The sequence below is a fragment of the Amphibalanus amphitrite genome, unplaced genomic scaffold, assembly GCF_019059575.1.
Source record: "Amphibalanus amphitrite isolate SeventyFive unplaced genomic scaffold, NRLGWU_Aamphi_draft 000047F_arrow, whole genome shotgun sequence".
NCBI lineage: Eukaryota > Metazoa > Arthropoda > Thecostraca > Balanomorpha > Balanidae > Amphibalanus > Amphibalanus amphitrite.
Window position 1 is genome coordinate 59,442 of NW_024881543.1, and position 21,220 is coordinate 80,661.

Sequence of the window (21,220 nt, forward strand, 5' to 3'; positions counted from 1 at the left end):
AGGACGGCTGTTAAATGCCCCGGCCAGCTTTCCAGATGCTGTATTTTAGTAGCCTGCAGCGTAAAATAAATAACTGGGATGAATTGAGGAGGCGGCCGACTTTCAGCTTACGATGCCAAATCATGACAAAATATGACAAGATGGTCTATGTATCATCTAAGCCCTGTTGTGATTGTGCATCCCAGACGCGGCTTTAAATTATAGGCAGAAAAATCAACTGGTCAGTGTCAGTTATACGCTGCGGCCTGCGACGAGCAGTAGGCCACCCGTCACGCAGTCAAGGAGTTCTTTTAAGCATGTGATCATAGCATAGTTAATCGTGATCATGTTAGTTTACTCGGAATGATAAAATTGGTAGGTAGGTACTGGCATTATAGCGGCTAGCTAATGCTAAACATTGAATAACTTGATGAATCAGATACAGCTTCGACTTGGCATGATGGTAGGTCTAGATCGCATCTCATTGGTCTAAGGCTGGTGCTCAACCTATTGACGATGACATGACATTTCTGTCAAACGTATTTGGCATTTGTTCAGCGGATGACCGGAGCGAAACGAGTAAGGGGGTCTACGCCTGGCGACATCTGTATTGCAGTTGGGCTAATCGAACTTATAGTACCTCTGCTGACCGCTAGGTGGCCAGCCGCGCCCTTCGGCTCGTGTAGCGACTCCGTGGGTTGGAACAGGTTTGAGGCGGTACGCGGTCTGGTTCGGCCGGCGGCTCGTAATGCCTTCCGGCGCGACAGCCCCGCCCCTACCCTTCCCCCGCCCCCTGCCCTGCTCAGGGAGGTGCAGGCGCCGCCCCGCCCCGTCTGGTTTGTCTGGTTCTTGGGTCGTTACCCCGGTCAGGACGCGTATATTCGGATGCAGTATGAGTAGAGCATGGGTCCCGAAAAATTCTTCAGAAACTAGAGAAATTCTCGCGGCCACCGGCATTTAGGCGATCTGCTCGTGCTTTTGTCACTGGAGCGCTTCTTTCACGGAGATTGCGCCGGCCGCCTGCAACGGACGAAAAATACACGGCTTTGCAATCCGGCTGATCGTGGGAAAATACAGCCGGAGGTCTCGGCTCTATGCAGGTATACCACCGGGAGAGATGTATTTATTGTATAGTATATACCACTGGCTCGATGTATAGCCTGCAAGTTGGCTTTGGTGCAAACATGTCAAACAGGGTATAGGGCGGATCGATGTAAGCAAATCAGACGTTCAATTGACATAATTACGACCAATTATATTTTATTTTGGGAAGTGTTATTGGGACCGGAGCAATAAAATCTCATTTTCCCCTGTCTCCTTACCTATCTCCCAAACCCCTTGCTCACGATCATCTTTCCTCTCTTTAGGTATCAGTCTCCTTCCCGTCCTCCCCGAGTCTCTGACAAGTAATATCCATGTCTCTAAGTCTTTTCCTTCATCTGATCCTCCTTTCTCTCACCACCCTTCTCTCTCTCTCTCTCTCTCTCTCTCTCTCTCTCTCTCTCTCTCTCTCTCTCTCTCTCTCTCTCTCTCTCTCTCTCTCTCTCTCTCTCTCTCTCTCTCTCTCTCTCTCTCTCTCTCTCTCTCTCTCTCTCTCTCTCACCACCCTTCTCTCTCTCTCTCTTTCTCTCTCTCTCTCTCTCTCTCTCTCTCTCTCTCTCTCTCTCTCTCTCTCTCTCTCTCTCTCTCTCTCTCTCTCTCTCTCGTCCGTCTGTCCATCTCTTTGTCCGTCTCTCCGTCCGTTCGCCCGCCCTTCCGTCTCTCAGTCCGTCCGTCCGTCCGTCCGCCCTTCCGTCTCTCAGTCCGTCCATCCGTCCGTCCGTTTCTCCATCCGTCCGTCCATCAGTCACTCTCTCCGTCCGTCCGTCATCAGTCTCTTCGTCCGTCCATCCGTCTCTCCGTCCGTCCGTCCGTCTCTCCGGAGGTGCAACTTTTCCCAAATAGTTCTTGGAACGTCACACAGTATATCGAACCCACATATTACATAGAGGTGCAACTTTTTCAGGTCCCACGTTCACCACGTCCAACGTTCTAACAGGTCCCAATTTTCCTGCCTTTTGGGTCATTGACCTGACCTGGAAGGTCAACCGATGACCCAGGACCTTAAAATTGGGTATCATCGGCTTCCTCTCGTCACGGGCAACACGCTGGTTTTTTCCGCGAAGCTCTATCTTGATCAGGAGCGAAACGGCAAGGGGTTATATCTTATACGTTCGCGGCTGGAAAAAAACACCTATACGGGCGAGGGTCAAGTTGAAAGTATTAATTTGGTTCAAAACGATGATGTAGATAAGTTAGTTATTTAAATCTAAATATCCTATGACGAGAGCGATGGACATTTTTGGTATGCAGTGTTATCCATTGAAAACAGGTCAAAGCTATTGAGTTTTTAATTTAGTGGTCGCCGCTTACTAATCATGCGGCAGACACGCCGCACATAACCGCCAATGCCGCAACGCAGCTTAAATTTCGAAGTAAGCATTTAGTCTCACCCGCATTCATATGGTACCCGTCGTGTGTGTCCGAGAATTTCTCTAGTTTCTGAGGAATTTTTCGGGACCCATGCTCTGCTCATACTGCATCCGAATATACGCGGTCAGGACATCAAACTTGCTGGGTCGAATCGTATTCGTAACAATGATGGAGGTATTGATGGAATGTAGTTTCTTTTGCTGTTTATGATGGCCAAGACGTGCAGATTGCATACCCATTTAACGCCAACGCTGTTGGACCTGACTGTCCCGGTGCGATCCTGGCAACATTTGGTCCAGATACCGCCAGGCCCCAGACTCGAGGGGGGGGGGGGGGCAGATAGATCTCCCTCTACGACGGCCCGACTGCGTCATGTTATTTGACGTTTCGATAAACCGTGTCGATGCTAGATTCCTGGCCGTTTTGCAAGAGCACTGACGATATCTCACGTGTCGATAGGAACATCTGCTCCCCAATCGAGAGTAGTTTGAGCCTGTTCTGAGTAGACTCGTGAGATAAACCGATTTCGAGATGCAATTCTACAGCACTGGCGCATACTTTTAGTGGACCGATTAGCATAGTCCTGCAGCGAATATTTGACCTGACTGCCTTCGGAGGGATTCCGAATGGCGCATTTTCTACCGGCCTGCTGTCTAATGGTCCATTCTAGAGCAATGGATGCCATCTGCCTAGGACTTTCTGCCTCAATGGTGAGTCGTTTGGAGGCAAGCCATGCCTCTGGCGACTGGGTTCGTAGGGGAGGGGCCTAGGTGGGTTGCTGTGGCAATGTCCCACGAGGGCCTGCTCAAGTTATTGTATTTCACGTGACAGCTGGTAAGAGGCTCGAATCAGTGGCTGCACGCTTGAAATGTAGTTAGATAACAGGGAAAGAATGCTGTTTCTCATGCCCATATTTTGGAAAGTAATAACTTACAATACTAATAAATAACTAGTAATGAAGCAGTCGTGTCTCCTGAACGAAATGCTGCTGACATTAAGGAAGTTTTATTTTTTATGGTCTGACATCACGCCTTCGCCCTAGTCTGACTGCGCTATGATCTCGCCTGCTTATCACGTCGACCGCTTATCATGTCGTGACGGGTTTACTGAAATCTGAGGGGGACAGGGAGGGCGCTGTTTTGTTCTGGCCCTCAATCCTGAGAAGACGATGGAAATATCGTCTTCGCGAAATTGAGCGCGTCAACTCAGAACGCCGCAAGAACTGTGCTGCCGAGAACTGACCGAAAGAAATATGTGCATCAAGTATCCTCAAAATACAAGCTTCATGCTGCTTACATATAGATCATCTTCGATCTATATGAAGATCTTCGATCTTCGGTCATTTTCGCTTGCTTCTAAAATTCTCGTCTTCAATGCTCGCAGCTACAATGCCACCATATATCAACATACAATAGTCCGATCCTATAAACCGATCGCAACCATGTGATTAATTGACGGGCAGTCTTGTTACGAGCGAGCGAGCGCAGCGAGCGAAGTGAGTCTTTTCAATATAACGGAAAAATCTCAGTATGAGCGGCCCGGCCAGGCCCGGCCCGGCCCGGCCTGTAACGCTTTTGAGAGGCTTATATCTCAGCAACCGCTGGACCGATTGGCCTGCGGTCTTTTTTGTTGGGTAGCCCCATCCCTTCTACCCCGTAATTGACTACTTTTGATACATCTCAGTGACCGTCGTGGCACGTGCCACGTGAAAAGTCAGGGGTGTTCAAGCTGTTTTGCAAAAGTAGTGATTTTGAGAGGCTCATATCTCAGCAGCCGCTTGGGCGATTGACTTGCGGTAATTTTTGTAGGGTAGCAGCATCCCTTCTACCCAAAATAGGATACTCTCGATGTATGTGGGTCACCCCCAGTGCACGTGCAAAATACAACAATAAGAGGTGCCAAATTTGTTCCCATTTCAGTAACTCGGTAATTACTGGGGCGATTCCCCTGAAACTTGGCATACAGGTAGGCTAGGCACCCACCAGGCATTTCATTCCCATGTGTTGCGGTTCGGGTGCTACTGCACGTGCGCACGTGCAGGGGGCGTTTCCAGATCTCGAGAACGGCTGGACCGATTGCGCTCAAATTTGGTACACAGTTGGGACCAGTTAGCAGGGTGCCGTGCAAAAGTCATTTTGGACCCCGTTTGCACGTGCGCACGTGCAGAATGCCGCTTCCAGATCTCAGGAACGGCTGGGCCGATTGTGTTCAAATTTGGCACACCGCTAGCGACCGGTTAAAAGGGTGCTTTGCACAAGCCCGTTGGAAGCACCCTCTCGCCCTTCCGCACGTGCAGGGCTCACTATCTCGCTCGCTCGTTCTTCGCCCAAAAGGCGTTTTACTGGTCTTATCTCTAGGGAACAGTCGCTAATCGCTTCCATTGTAGGCTGCTCGTTCACGGTTGATGGGTTCATCATTTTTATCAATTATATGGGGATTGTTTTGCTGCAATGCTGTAAGATTGAAATCCTGGGATGTATATTACCGATTTCAGGCTCATGTTATAAAAATAGTTGTGTCCAATAAGCACATCACTGGTGGTGGGCTTGGTTGTATTTGAATTGCATTGCCTAAATGTTACCTCACCAATTTCCTTTTGGCTTCTAAAAATGGGCGACGGTAAACTAGGAAATTTTAACGAGAATTTCTCACTTACCCCCTGGCTTGGCCACTGACCATTTATGCAACCAGATGCAGTGTCACCTCACCGTTGTGACTCTTTATACACAAATTCTTGTCTCAATTCTCTTTGTCACGGTGAACAAAGAAGTCAAAATCCAACGCTGTCGTCCTTCAAAATTAACAAAACCCAAAACAACGCGCTATATTTTCAACCCAGTTCCTGTAATCACACCATCCCACTCCCACATCCGGCGTGGTTTTCCTAGAACACCCCTTTTCTCGCCGACCGACGCGCGTTCGTCGCCTCCGACGCGTCGCCGCGCGTGCCGGCGCCGCGTCGGACCACGTGCTTCGGGGCGGCGCCGGCCCGTGAGCGGGCGCAATCGATCGCGGGCCGGGAGCGGCGCCCGCCACCCCGGCCGCCGGGCCCAGACGGGGCTGGTCGGACCCGCCGGCAGCGCGCCCGTCCCCGCAGCGGTGGGTGACCCAGTGATTCCTTGTGTGTGGTGACTTTGTGCTGTCGGAAATCTAGCGTGAAAAAAGGTGAGCCAGACGAACCTCCCGAGCTCGGTGGGTTTGGTGTGGTGAGGGGAGGTGGAAACACGAGCTGGGGAAGGTTTGAGGGGGAGTAGCGCCTGGTGTAGCCGTCCAACTGCTACACTGGGCTTGGCACAGGTCCAGCGCGTCCCTCCCTGTGCGGTATCGGTCTGCGCCACCGATGACGGTCAGCTGGGCTGGGACGCCGGGGGCGGTTCGGGTCGGCTGGGGGTGAGACGTCTGGGATGACATGTCAGCTTGGGCGGAGCGACTCAGTTTCGGGGTCAGCCGGGGATCGATGAGCTTGTATTTTGAAAGGATCAGGAGAGAGAAGGAAATCTGATGATAAGAGGTAGGGGGGACTGAGGTGAAAGTTTAGCATCTTGGGTGAGAGGCAGCGCCCAGCGGGTAACAGAGGCCCAGGTGAGGGGTCGTCGAGGGATCCTAAACGCAGAAAGGTCCCGGATCGATGAGCCAGTAGTTACTGAAAGGTCCCGGAACAGCTGTCAGCAGAGTGTGAGATTGCTCACGCGCTGGGGCCTATATGGGACGGATGATGAACAGTGGCGAGGCCTATACACTGTATAGTATACAGTGCACCCGGACTTATCCATGATATTCGCTCTACATGGCTTGTGTCGGTAGATCGCGCAGAAAACCGCCGATGGACGCTGGATCCCGGGGCAGTTTCACTTGTGTCGATCCGTATCAGGAGTCAGCTGCATTGTGTACGACCTTGCATCTTCATCCTTGGATGATTATTCAAATCTGGTGTTGTTGGGTTTCAGGACAATACCTGACTGGAAGAAAGGTCTTAAAAGGTCTTGGCTCATCCTGGACCAGTCTGAGAATTCTTCAGAGCCTTTTAAACCCCAGGCGTTTTTGTGAGGTGGCCTTCCATTCTTCGAAGCCACATGATCTCGTGGATTGATCAGACGGTGTTAGCTTCGTTGCAGCCTGTCCCTAACTGCTCCAGTTGCGTTTATTTGAGGAGTTTGGCACTTCGTTTGTTATGGCGCTGTAATATTTGATTCAGGAATCGATTGAAATGGGCGTGACTGCCGATTGGTCGGCTGACTGCGGTGATTCTGGCGGAAGTGTGTTGTGGTGAATAACGCCTGGGCAGCGACCGAAACCATCATTGGCGAAAATAGGTATCACCAACTGGTTCAAAGATTGGTTAGAAAACGAAAATGTCGGGTACATAAGCGGTCGCACCTTCGATCCCATTTTTCAAAGACGAATAGTGTGCTGGACGAGGCACTCACATAAGCAGGCTTTTAAGGGCTCCATTTCCGAAAGAGTTTGACAGTTGGCATTCTTGCTAAACTATGTATGTACATAGTTAGCATGCAAGCTCCAGGCAAACTATCGGAACAATTTGTTTTTGTTTCCGGAGCGTGTCCGTTGTCCTTGACCCTCAGTTAGAAACAAAAAGTTGTTCCTTCTGCAAGCATGATCAGTTTTGACGGGGCTATTTTTTATTGTAGCCCGGCTTTCCTGTCATCAGAAAAGGGAACCGGTTTAAAGTTTTTCGTGCCTTCTGAGTCCTGAACTCTAAGAAAACTAATGAGGAAATCTGAAGAGAAGAGTCAACTATGGTGACGGACGGCGCGTAGGTAAAGAAAAGCTGCTAATGCGTTGGTGCCGCCTTGTGACCGGGCACAAGTTCTGTGAGCGCCTTTTGCCGAGCGCCAGACCAATGATGTGCAGGTCCTTTGCAGTCAGAGAGCGGATTATTGCCAGTGAATGAACCGTGTCTATAGAGCATTCATAGTTGATGCGAGATCAATGTCCTACTCTGTGATATTGACGTGACCGAATTCCGGGTCGGGGTGAGGGGTCGGGGGGGGGGTCCATTGAGGGGAGCGATCAGGTGGACAGGGTGGACCCTCAAGGCCCGGCCCGCGCCCGGCACCGAATCAAGGCCATATATAGGCCTGGGATTTTGATATTGAATATTGATGACTCGGCTACGGCAGAGAAACAATGTATCAGTGACGTCATAATTTAATGGCAATAAGACTAAAAATTGGTTTGCAAAAAAAAAAGAACAAAGCAAAAAAAAAACTCACGTTTTTACCCACAGTTTTGTGTTTGAAAGAAATAAAAGCTCTTAGATCGGGTTCATTAGAGTAAGACATCTACCATTGACGGCACAGTCCCGGAGAAGAGGAGAGACGAGAGTGAAAGCCCGTAGTAAAACTGACAGTGGAGCCCAAGGTCATGGTGTGGAATTTGTGTCCGTTTAACCCGGGTGCCCATCCGTCGGGACGCTTTCCTTACCTGTGAGTCGGCTCGAGAGGACGCGGGTGGCGCGGCGCGGCGCTGGAGCTCGAGGTAAAAATCCCTGGGCACTGCTATTGGGGGACTGTTTTGGGTGGTTGTGCTCACGTGTTGGATAATCTATAGTGTTTTTAACTAAATGAATACCGCTTCATCAGCTATTTTTGCCATTTTGGTTCTAATCTCTGTGGTCGATGAAACTGGTTAGTTATCGATATTGACAGGCTTGGCAGAGCTATTCCATAGAGTTCATGCCAAGATCGATCATTTAGGTAGGGCCGCCTGATTTATGGCATCCGAGCGGCCGAGTGGCTTCGCTTTCGAATTGTCATAAAACTTTTCGCCGATCTTCGCACGCAGTTCGGTTCACCGGGCCTTGGCTTTGCATGGACATTTGGACAGCCAATCGTCTCACTTCATCTAGCCACGCCAGGGGTGGCGGATTCGGGGGGCAGGGGGGGCAGCTGCCCCCCTGGCAAACTCGTGGGGGGGCAAAAGTATCTTTTTGCCCCCCCCCCATAATTTGTGACAAAGCTTAGACAAGAAACCATATACCTGATTATTCTGTTCGATCATCTGAAAATGTAACCAGATGCCCATATACTTTATCATACGTTGCCTTTCTTAAATGGCAAGCGTTAACGTTCAATTGAAGTTTTCCGCTCTTCAACCTAGTTTTGGAGGCATTATAAGCGTCAACGTGAAGCAGTGGCAACCCAGGCCTTCAGTGACCGCTTACAGGGGCGACGGATACGGGGTGGCAGAGGAGGCATCGTTCCCTAAGAAACTTTTGGAGGAGGGGCAAACGTATATTCTTGCCCCTCCATAATTTGTGCCCTAAACATGAGGAAAATTTCCATAACCTGATATTGCAGCTAGCGCTCCTACAGTTTGTCCAACGGTGCCTTTTGAATATGTGTAAATGCTAACCATTTCCGCTTTATATCATTTTGTTTTTGTCTTTTCAGATTCGATTTATAGATATGTGCAAGTGACGCAACTCATACCTTCAGTGGTCGTTTGTCTCTATTTTGTGCCTACATAAATGCCAAATCGCAAGCGAGCGGAGACGGAAGGGCTAGCCATTCGCTTGCGGGTAGTTAGGACTGATGAGCGCTCATAATAAGCCACTCCCCCGATTTTTTCGAGCGCAACAGTTTCCAGCGCATAAAATGGTAAACGCCGAGGTCGTACACATTGACGACATTGACCAATGCACGGTATGGTATGACACCCAAAGGCCAGTCATCAGAGATCTGCTTTGGGCATTCGGAGGCTTGTGTGAGGCCAGTGTAAAAACTGGATGTTCACTGTTCAGTATCCGCTTTATTTCAGTTTTCACTATTAAAAAAGTAAAAATTAATGTTGGAAACTTTTGAGGGTTAGGGCACTGATCATTAGTGGGCCCCCCTCTGTCTAAAGGCTGACTATAGAATAAAGAGCATCAAACACGAACAGTAGCGGCGGAACACCTTCAATTAAGGGAGGGGGGGGGGGGGGCTGCCGACTTTTGGTCCCATTCTTTCCATGCAACGCCCATAGGGCCAACGTTAAAATGCCAAAATCAAAGGGGGGCACGGTGCCCCGGTGCCCTCCCCGTTCCGCCGCCTATGAAAACGAAAGCAAAATCTGAGGCATTTTGGAAAAATGAGTATGCCCCGCAGCGTCCGATAACTACCACCTTCCAGTGGGTCAAGCCTATGGCACTTAACGATAGCACTAACCTTGTCTCACTTTTTGTTTAAGTCTGTTCCGAATAGTTTCGGCCATAGAATGGCTGCACTGAGGTCGTTTGGTATGTGCAGCTGTAATTAAAGCCACCTGAGGCACCCTAACACCAGGCTGAAGCTAGGGTTGGAAATGCTTCGTCTTTGCAGATATCACTGGCCGCTGATTCTCGAGTGCCTAAATCGGTAGATGTCGTGGCAAAATTTGGTGTGATAATTTGGACCTTACCGCAGTCAGCGCACCCTAAAGCCCTGATAAAGAAACGCCCCACCCAGAGCTTCTGGATCCTCGTTCCAGTCCACCGTTCCTTCACCCTAGCCCGCCGCTCCCCCTCCGTTCCCAGCTTGACGAGCGTTTGGGCCTTAGTTAAGCCTTGCTGTAGGCTAACTGTATAAACCCATCGAGACAGCCCGTCTCGGTGAGCTTAGTTGGCGAACTACTGCCTTGGGGAGGGTTTCTGGCGGATCGCTGTCCCAATAGGTTTAGATGCGACCGACTGTCTCTGAATGTTTGAGCGGTCTCCTCCCGCTGTGAGCTAGTTTCAGTTGATATCTGTCTCAGAAATAATTTTTAAAGGAAGGTTAAACGGAAATCGAACGGAAAATGAACAGAGGAAATGGTAACGAGTTACCTCATTGAAGAATAGCGCTCGCCTACTTGAAAAGGTTTGGAACCGTTCTTCAACATCTAATATGCGATCGGGTTATGGCACAACTTTTCCCATTGGAGCTTTTTTTTTCTAATACAGCAATACAAAAAGCGTTACATCGTCCACTGGCGGATCCAGGGAGCGGGCATTTAAAGCAAATATTTTATCTCCCTCCCCTGGCTCCTGCATCGCCCGAAATAGACAAAACGTACCTTATGTTTCCTAATAATAACACTTTTATCAGGATTTGTTTTTTCTTTATACTGTTCAGCAGTAGATCCGTAAGGAATTGAAATCCGAGTAGTTTTTGGATTTTGGACACTTTGGGGGGGGGGGGGGGGTATGTCCCCTACAGCGTCGAAAACGCCTTTCTGGATCCGCCTATGACATCATCTCGACAGGGATCTTGCCCCCCCACGCCAAAATCGAATCCGCCGCCACTGAGCCACGCGTAAAGACAAAAAGAGCCTCACTTTAAGCTGTGTGAAGCTATGACCATCGACCTCTGTACACCTCTGTACAGGTGTACAGAGGTCTATGCTATGACGTATTTCGTCAGCCACAGCAGCAACAGCGCTCCGGCACATCACCGTCGCCATTAGCTCCACGACAGCCCACCTTTCCGTTTCCATGTGCCTGACTCGGTAGTCGTCACAGTCCGTAATCGCTGCAGGAAAGCCACCGGACAGAACTGCCAGGGGTGTTTATTGATTTGTATGTCATGCGCGCCGCATTAAGACAAAGACTGACCCTAAGCCCGTGGCGGTATTGATTTTAGCAGCCCCTGGGGGGGGGGGGGGGGGATATCAGCCGCCACCAGCTGCGGCTGCCCGGCGGTATTTTGTGACCGCGTCAACAGCAGAGGGTCGGGACGTCTGCTCACAGTGATATTGCACTGCGGCATTTCCTTTTCCACGGGCCGAGATCGGGTAGAGCTGCTGGCTTCCGGCGATGAGCGTTCTTACCAAAGGCAGGCAAATAATACATAGTTCGTTCAGTGAGGGAGAGCATTTTGCGGTTGTAATATGCAGGGATTATTTGCTAAACTAGCATAAAAATGCGTGTTTTATGCAATCGGCATCGCTGATCATATTTTGCCGAAATCGTAGACCTATCTGTCGGATGTCAAATTCAAAGCTCATCCTGCGGCCCTGCCAGTGCCTCGAGCTGTTTTCCTCACATTCAAAACAGCTTCAGGCTAATTTCCAGGCGGCGGCAGTCGTGTGAGGAATTCTGCTGGCGTCTGATTCACATTTGATGTTTTCCTCCGTGAAATATCGTCATTATCGGAAGCCTGAGCTCCGGCCGGTCCCGCCGCGCCGCCCTACGCCATCTGACGGAATTGGAGCGCACAGTCCCTGAGGCGAGTCGGACCTGTCGGAGCGGGGCGGGATGTGGGTGGGTGTGGGGTGGGGGCCGGGTGAGGCTCGAGCGCCCCAGTCCTCGGTCGTTTGTTTATCTGGCCGCCCAATGGCCGCCGGCCGCTCGTCACGCGGTAAACCACTGGCTTTGGCCGCAGAAACGCAGCGCTCGTCTGTCGTCACTCTCCGCGCATTGCGAGTGCCACTGCCGGCTTACGCTGGTGCGTGGAGACGGCGACTTTTTGCTCGGGAGAATTTGAGCGTGACGGGTTTTCGGTCTGGCAGTGCAGGAGGGAGGAAGTGTTTCCCGATTCGCTAATCGCTAGGTTTGGTGTCGTTGCCAGGCTGGCATAGCAACGCGCGGAAGGAAGGCCGATCTCCACATCTCAAACAGGTAAATGAGCTGAGCTATATCTGCCATTGCCTTCTTGGCTTGTTGCACTCACGTTTTGGGCTGGATATTTTCGGCAATTTCGGTTCCTACGTTTTTTTAGCTCTCTGGCTGGGAAACTGCACATAGCCGTGAGTCTTTAGATCAGTTCCATTTCGGGCATTTGGATTGGTTCCCGGACCGTTTACCGAAAAGGTAGTTTGACGTTCTCTGGCCGGACGGATTATTTTTCCACGCATTCTTTGAAATCAGCATAGTGGCTAAGGCTGAAGACTGAAGAGCAATTACATTAATGTGAAATATAATCTAGGAAGCTACTCAGCTACAAACAATACCGGTTCTTTAGGATTCGAACATGGGCGCGGGAACCGGGGGGGGGGGGCAGTGGGGGCAGCTTGCACCCCTAACTTTAGGGCCGTGGGGGCGGTGCCCCCACAACTTTAAGACGGAATGCCGCACTTTTTTGCAAATGTTTTCTTTTTTTTGTTGAAAAAGCCCAGGGATGAAAAATAAGTGGCCTAAAACCGGCGAGAAGACTAAATTTGGGGGTACCCTAGGTTGATCTCTATCATGGTGTGCCCCCCAGTCTGAAAGTAGTTCCCGCGCCCCTGGATTCGAATCATTGCATTGTCGTCCGCTGCACAGCAGTGACTGCGACAGGCTGCATCACAATGTCTTACCGCGCACCCGACCAAGATGCAAACGACCGTGTTTTGACACAACTCCGCGATCCCCTGCTTCCACGTATACATCAGAGCTGGCTGCGATCGCGTTTCAAAAGACGAAAACACTTCCGATCTGCCTCCGCGCGTCGTCGGCCTCACTTTCCAGAGTCGGCCCGGCTGGCAGTTGCGTTCGGGCGCGGGATAAATCAATGGAGTGCATCTGCTTGTGTCAGATATCTAGCACGTGAGCTGTCTTCCAAACCAAGCAAACCGGCAGACGAGCTGAAAAATAGCAGCTGTTATGCAGCCGGGCGTTGCGCAATACTTGGTCACGCCGAACTCGACGCGCCCTTGCAGAATCTGCACGAGGTATGCAGGCGTCTGGGCGGAAGCAAGTTGTGTTTTGGAAAAAAAAAACAGCTGGTCTCGGGCAGTGCCAAGGGGCAGTGCCAGGCAGTGCTAGGAATGAGACCCAAGAAAGGGCCTCATCCAAGGCCATACCTGTATAGGGCCTCACCTTACGGTTATCCATTTAACTGTGAATGTTGTCTAATTCTTACCTAATTCATTTGAAAGGCCTTGAACCGTATATTCACGTGCCATTACTTGAAAACGGGTAGCGATGAGAGCCTGCTAGCTGCTAGGTACTTGTGTCTTACTTACTTTTAATTTGAATACTTTCTTCGACGGTGTTCGTTTTATCTTCTTTCATCGCCTTGCCGTTGGTCCGTGTTGATCTTGATGAGGCCAGCGTTGTTTGTTACGTCTCAGCAATGGAACGACTCGACTTGCGCGTGACAGCACAGTCTCGCTATATAATGACCTCTGGCCTTATGAATAGCTGCCATCCGTCTTCTTTTATGAGTTCTGTGTAGCGCTTTTTCATATGGCTGTTTGGTACGCAGTTCTACGCACCACAAGCAAGCGGCGGACAATGAGACACTGCCCGGACTCGACACCGTTCTGCGTCGAGGACCGAGCCTGATCCTTGGCCTTATCCGCCCCTCCCTTCTTGACGTGCGATGAGCTGATATATCGCCGACAAACACGTGCAAAAATAGCCGCCGGTGCTCCTCGGGGCGGTGGCGCCGTCACTGCCCCTCCCGACTCCCCTCCGTCCGCGGTGGCGCCGGCGTTGCGAAAGAGGCGGAGCGGTGCGCCGTGCGCGGGCCGGCGGATGCCTTCCTCCGTCGGCCTTCTCCTACCGTCTTCTCTCCGCCGCGGACCAGACCGGGGAGAGGGCAGAGCCGCCGGACCAGACGCGCGGACCGCGCCTGACCGGACCGCGGCGAGCGCGTTCACCCGGCGCGGTGCGGGCGCGGCAGCCCGTCGGGCAGGGTTGTTTTGGTCGCGCGCGGCGCGCCACGCGGCGCCCCTTGCAGCGCCAGTGTTCGTCAGGCCGGCCGGCGGACGGGCGGTGCCTCTGTGCGCGCGGTGGTATCGGCGACGACTCTGCGCGACGGCGGCGGTTGTGGTGACTGCCTGTGAACAGGACCCCCTACCCACCTGGCTGTCAGGTTGGACCCTCCTCTGTCCCGTCCCAGCCGGCTCGCCACAGTTGCGCCCGATCAGACCCTGCCCGATACGCCGGTCAGAGATTAGCGGCAGATAGCCGGACCGTCTGGCCCGTGGGTGAAGTGGTCCGTGGACTGACATCGGACAGTGACGCCCAGTGACGTCTAGTGGACGCTCGTGATCGCGCGCGTGCACAGGTGCTCCGGGAGTAGTTGCAACTGGGACGACGTAGTGCTATCCTGAGTGCTCTTGGAGCGAAGAAGAGTGAACTTAGTGTGGTGTTAGCGACTATTGGTGCGCTTGAACGAAGCTGCGCGAAAGGGATCGAACTCATCGCAGACAAGCGTTTCACAGTTCGGTGCCAACCGTTCCGACTATCGGCGAGAGACAAACGTGCCGCATTTGGCCGAGAGCGGCACGCGTGGCGAGATGTTGCCGCAACAGTGCACCTGGGAGGACTGGTCGATGGCGATCGCGGCCCGGAGGACCTCCAGTCCTCTGGCTTTCGCGCGTCGCCGCGGCAGTCCCGTGACATGCGGCAAGGCCAGTCCGAGTCCTCTGCATCAAGTCCAAGTACGTACTATGTCGATTCCCGAACGTGTGTTAGCGGCATGATTTCATATCACTGACTAGCATGTTTTTCAGCGTTCAAGGAAAATGTCGCGAGGGATTGTATTAATGAAACATTACCAAAAGTCTTCTGTCTTCTAATATCCTCCACGTTCTTGCGGCTCCTTATCACACCCGAGGGTGGAGATCTGTCGGCGTCCTGTCGCGGGGATAACATGATTTGGTCCTATCGGCTGGCTAGTCCGTGGGCGAATGCAGATGTGGGTGTGGATGGCGTGGATATTTAATGTTCCTGCAGGCGTCTGGAAGGCTGGGTGTGCTCCTGATGTCTTGGTAAAGACGAGAGCCAACCGTGACTTCAGCCAAGCCAGGTTTACCTGCTGAGGAAGCAATGTGCTGAGGGGCGATGGCGGTAGAATGAATTCAATTTGGAGGAATTGAGGACATTTCAACACTATTACTTTTCTTAGAAGAGATGATTGCCCAGAGCTAGAGGAGGATGCTGGAGGGTTTGAAAAATTAAATTGGTTACAAATGCAGCTGAAGTCCTCTACTACAAACCGTATCAATAATTTATGTTGATCATCGCGGCTGTCCGCATTGCGATATCGCCAACGAAAGATCAGCTACACTAATCCCCACTTTATTAAGTAACACCGATAAAGGCAGTAAAACCATAGAACAATAAATCAACCTCTCTACTTTATCCGTACTTTTACAAACACAAAGCACTATCTTTTGTTACCAGCAGGGACGCGGAACGCCAATCGTCGAACGTTAGTCGTCTCGGCACTGTGGTCTGTGCACCAAGCTACTTTTACCCACCCTGTGTACCTGCCAGCCCCGTCAGCGCGGTCTCCAGTACTCCCGCACTGCTGAGCTGAGCTGGGCTGATCTGAGCTCAGCTGAGTGGTGCGCCGAGATAAGCCGACGCTGACCTCACCAATAGGCCGCGGTCCCAGGGCGCCGGCTTACCGCCAGATCTGTTGTTTACTGGTCCGGTCCGACCGCGTGGCCGCCGTCATAAAGCGAGTTTACAAAACTACGCAGCCAGACCAGTGTCTGATCTGTGTACTAACGCTGGTTGATGCCATTTTCATCTTTTATACATTCTTTACCATGATTGGCAATGGTTGTAACCTGTTGCACATTATCCAAGGCCAAGACCAATGGCCATTTGATTTGTTTGGGTCATTTTAATGTGATATGATATTCGTTACGCTTTAACTCGTCTCAGGGATATTTGGTCCGAAGGATGCGCTGCTCCGTCGTAGCAGGCCAGCCGGGCTGCCGATAACGTAGCCAACCACGTGCCTTTATGGACGACTGCCAGCTCGTCGGTCCCAGCTGTGTAGATTGATCCAGAGAGCTCGGGGTGGCTTTGAGGTCCCTCCAACATGGTGGCGTTTATCGGAGGCTGACGAGCCATTCTCTCTGCACGTGACCTGACCTCAGAGGCGACTCATGATGTTATTGGGAAGGAGAGTGTCTAAGGGGCTTCGTCCTTTGGACAAACCGGCGGTGTCACTCGGTGTGATGTCGCTGGCGGAGAGGCTGTCAGGCTGCCACCAGATGTGCATGAAGAAGAGATGTGCGCGATTCGAGCTGCATTCTGATGAAGGCAGCCGCTGACCCATCTCACGCCTGGTCCATTGCGCCATGCTTTTCATCTTGGCTGCGTATGCCTGTTTTTGCGCTGCCCGTTGTTCATCGATGTTCTTCTCATAAGCACCGCAAAATGGCCACGAGGGCGCTGTTTTTGTTCGGCTATCGTAGAGCTCAGGGACTGAATGTCGCCTCACGGCGTCTTATCGCCCGTCGTCACCTAACCGTTACGAAAATTCAATTCGCCAGTGAAAATAAACAAACCTTGCTCTGATTGAGGCTAAACAGACGACCGATTCGGGGAGGATCACGGTGGAACTCCGGCTTTCCTGGTGCCCCGTTTGTAGCTTCCTCGCCGCCCAGTACCTTCGCACCGGTTCCAGGTGTATGGTGGCATCTGATGCAACCGAGCACCGGAATCATCTGTTTGAAGCCTATCATGATGCAATCAATGACTGTTCCCTAATCGCCGATCTGGACCTGACGCGTAGAGGCTCAAGGGATTTCCTACCCAAATACTGGGTGTTTTATAGCCTACATGTGCTGAAGCGCTCGTCCGAAAGTCTCGGCACCACATTCCTTACTGATATGCTGAAGTTGGTTTGTGAATTTCCGTGGAGCCTTCGTCTCACCCCGTATTCAATAGCTATTGCTGGGTGAGATACGTATAACGGGGTCTTTATCTGAGAGATGAGACACCCCTGACTAGATCTCGACCATAGGATTTGAGTTACGGTGTGGAACGATGACAGCAGGTCGATGTTATGGATATTGGACCAGGCGTGTCACGAGCAGGAAAATTGGGTTCCTTGATACCACACTAAGGTGAATGCCATTTTGTGTCTCAACCAAGATTGCCCCTGGATATTGTCCCTGGACCTTTCTAAGTCGTATGGTGGTGGAAGAGTTAATGCAATCGACTTTGTTCAGCGACGACAGCTGGTGCGTTGATTCATCGATTTACGAGTAAGATGTCCAGGTTCAAGACCCGTCCTTCCAGTATGTTTTGCCGTCAGGTGAAACGCAGTAAAAAGCATTTCGTGTAAATAACAGTGAATGTACTTTCAATCAGTTAATCAATCCTGTATTTCAACGACAATGTCAATCCAGTGAGATAAGTCTCACGATATGAAATCCCGTCTCAGTGGGCTGTCAGCCAGGCTCGGACCTTATGAACCTTGCGCCCAGGCTGTCCTGAACATTATTGCCACCAGCCCACCATCCAAAACTTAACAGCTTGACCTTCAGAGAAAGCCTGCGGGCAGCCACCTTTGAGCCTCCCTCTTTCATCTCAGCGCCCCAGTGGCTTGCCACCGAGAGCGCCTCCGAGCCGTCGGCAATCGGGTCTCCGTTTGGCGCCATTGGTTGCTTGGCGAAACCTTCCTCATTGTCGGTCGGACAAGGCCTGGGCACTGGGCAGCAGTTGCCTGGGGACGTGTCTGGCTGGCCTGACGCCGCTGGCCGGTCGCTCTATTGTTGACCAGGCTCCGTCGGGATGGGGCCTGTTTACTCTCCAGCGGTCATGGATAGAGGCGCTCTGTGCCGATGTCACCGGCGTCGGCTCGGTATTGGTGTTGGTATTGGTGCTGGCTTTGGTGTCGGTATTGGTGCTTGTTTTGGTGTTGGTAATGGTACTGGTGTTGCTTTCCGTGTTGGTGTCAGTGCCGGTACTCGGATCGTCGTCGCCCGTCGTTGCTGGTGTCGGTGTCAGCAGTGTTCGTGTCGGCGACAGGAACTTGTGCCGATTTCAGCGTTTGTGTGGGTTACGGCAATATTTTTACATATCTGTAAGGTAAGGTTATGGTTTCGGATCGGCGTTGGCGGCAGTCCTAGTGGTGTCCTAGTGGTGTGGTGTATTTAGGGCCTTGGTGGTGTCCATTTCAGTGTCTTGTCAGTTCCAGTGTCTGCTGATATCATTGTCATTGCCGGTGTCGGTTGTTCTGTCGGTGTCGGTGTCAGTATGCGCTCGTGCCGGTGTCAATACCCGCGCGTGCCGGTGTCCAACCCGGGGTCATCGGGGTCGTCTGTTTCGGGGACCGCCGGCGCTGACGAACCTGGCGGGCTGTCCGGTTCGGTTGTTCGGTTCAGTGGAGACCGAAGTTGTTGCCAAAGGTGGGCGGAACGGGTCCCATTAGGTCACCGTGGTGACGTGGCTGCCACGGCTTTTCTTGGATTCCGTCATCAGCCGAATTCCCACGGCTCAATTAGTAGGTGACTTGGTTAGGCTCCTACTGAACGTTATTCTTGATAAAAAAGACCTTACGGAAACGCTGCTTACGAGTATGACTTTAATCTTACCCCCAACGATCATATATGTATGCTAGCTTTTTTTCGCGTGCAATGAAATTACATTCGTCCTTAGCAGACTTGTGCCGGGACCAAAAATCAAGATCCAGGATCCTCAAGGTCCCACGGCAAATTCAATTTTTAGAATCCAAGGTTTCCAAGGTCCAACGGCAAATTCAATGTCTAGAATCCAAGGTTTCCAAGGTCCCACGGCAAATTCAATTTCTAGAATCAAGGTTTCCAAGGTCCCACGACAAATTCAATTTCTAGAATCCAAGGTTTCCAAGGTCCCACAGCAAATTCAATTTCTAGAATCCAAGGTTTCCAAGGTCCCATAGCAAGTATACTTTGAAGGGTCCACAGTCCCCAAGGCCCCACAACAAGAATGCATTGCAGGATCAACAGTCCCCAAGGTCCCACGACAAGAATGCATTGCAGGATCCACAGTCCCTAGGGTCCCACGACAAGTGTGAATTTCAGGATCCACAGTCCCCAAGGTCCCATGACAAGTACACACTTCAGAGTTCAGGGTCCACAGTCCTCATGAGGTCCCACGGCAAGAATACATCTCAGGATCCAAAGTATCCAGGGTCCCACAACAAGAACTTAAGCAAACTAACATTCTGATGAGCAGACTTACTTCTAAATATTCTGCCAATGGATGCCCAGCAACATTTAAAGGGGCAGAACCTATGCAAACCTGTGGACTGTGGTGGTTTTATCGTTAACCAACATAGGTAGGGGGAGCTTCAACACAAGTTAAAAATGAATCATAATATCAATCTCTCCTTCTTTAACCTGACAAATTCGTAAAAAATATAGGTAGGTAATAGGTACCTTGCAATTTGTATTGTCATGCCCCTTTCAATTCAATCTTACCTTATCAGTAGGAATATAGGATAGCACCTTACAGTTATTGAAGACAGACATTCAAGTATTCTTTCAGGCAATATAAAAAACCAGAAATAAAACCTACAGGCTTCATAGAAATGGAAAAGTTGAATCGGATAGGTATATGCTTTCGATTTTCTGCACATTCAGTTACACTCTCCTCCATGGTTACATAATACATAATAGGATAAAAAGTAAAATATGTTCTAAGTCTTGTTTGCGCGAGCGCTCACAGAAAAACTGATCAACTAAGCCAATAGAATTAGAGTATCGGCGAGCGCAAACCTTACTTACTGTTCATTCACATTAGATTGAAGGCTCTGAACAAAATTCCATCTGTCAATTTTTTCGTCAGCCGATTATTTGTCGGCTGACGACTTTTTCGTCTGTTCGAATTAATTTGGTGCATTTTCCGTCTGAGTATTTTTCTGTCCGGCATTTTTTCGTCTGGACGAGGCGGAAAATGTCCTTATGAAAATAATGCGCGGACTTAAAAATGCACAGACGAACAAATGCATAGACGAAAGTCTGCGGACGAAAATCTGCAGACGAAAAATTGTCCGACGAAAACCTGCTAAACGAAAAAGTTGAGCTGTCATGGAATGATTGCTTATATTGCTCATTGCTCAATGGTGATTTGATGAATTGCAAAACAAATAAGTTTGACACTTACTTGGTCAGTGGGTAGCTTCCAAGTAGCTTCAAGCACGGCATATCACAACCCAGAAAATATGTGAGGTGAGATTAGAAAAGACCTTTCCAAACCACCACTGTCCACTGTTTGACAGTTTCATAATCCATAACATTGATAATGTAAAAAGCTACCAGGTCTCTTGTTCCAGTTCTGCCTCACAACCCATGGCAATGATTTTGCTCTCTATATATGTCTACACAGTCTGGTTCGTTTTCTCTTCGTGTAGCTATCTAGCCCCTTGCAGCTGGTCGCTCAACCATAGATATTTATTGAAGTGCTTACAGACAAAACCTAGTGCAGGGTCCTTAGTGGCCCATGTGCAACATAAACCTCATGGTCCAGCTTCCAGGATTCTTGAGGTCCCTCAACAAAATGGTGGTGTAGGTCCAGACCGTTCTCCTAAGATCCCATGACAAATAATAAAACTGGTACTGAAGGTCTACATTCTGCAGGGTCTTGCAGCATACCAAAATTTTGAGGTCCTAACCCCTGGGTTTCCATGGTTTTACGGCATATGAAATGTTGAGGTCCTGGGTTTCTAAGGTCTCATGTCACATGAAATGTTGATGTCCTGGGATTCCAAGGTCTCACGGCATATGCAAATGTTGAGGTCCTGGGATTCCAAGGTCTCGCGACATATGCAAATGTTGAGGTCCTGGGATTCCAAGGTCTCGCGGCATATGGATGTTTTAAGGTCCTGGGATTCCAAGGTCTCGCGGCATATGGATGTTTTAAGGTCCTGGGTTTCCAAGGTCTCGCGACAAAAATGACAATGCAAGGTCCAGGATCCATCAAGGTCCCAGACCTTGGACTCTGCGAACCCTGGATCTCGGATCTTTTTGGGACCTTGGCACAAGTCTGGTCCTTAGCTATTACCAGCATCATCTCCATTTCATCGTCCGATTTTGCCAACAGGGGTTTTGTTTTTGTTGCGCTTGTTCGCCGATATTTCCACCCAGGCCCGCTGGA

The 21,220-nt window shown here is 50.6% G+C and overlaps 1 protein-coding gene across 6 annotated transcripts in view; it reads left to right on the plus strand.

Annotated features, from left to right (window-relative positions):
* Positions 1 to 21,220, plus strand: part of LOC122377557 (5'-AMP-activated protein kinase subunit gamma-2-like) — a 216,091-nt gene that overhangs the window by 58,449 nt on the left and 136,422 nt on the right. For 2 of the 6 annotated variants that reach the window (XM_043357681.1, XM_043357682.1), the window contains exon 1: positions 14,071 to 14,778. The exons of the other annotated variants lie outside the window; for them this stretch is intronic. In XM_043357681.1, the coding sequence (XP_043213616.1) occupies positions 14,635 to 14,778 (144 nt within the window). In that variant the 5' untranslated portion in view covers positions 14,071 to 14,634. Of the gene's footprint in view, positions 1 to 14,070; positions 14,779 to 21,220 lie in introns of those variants that run through there. 6 annotated transcript variants of the gene reach the window in all.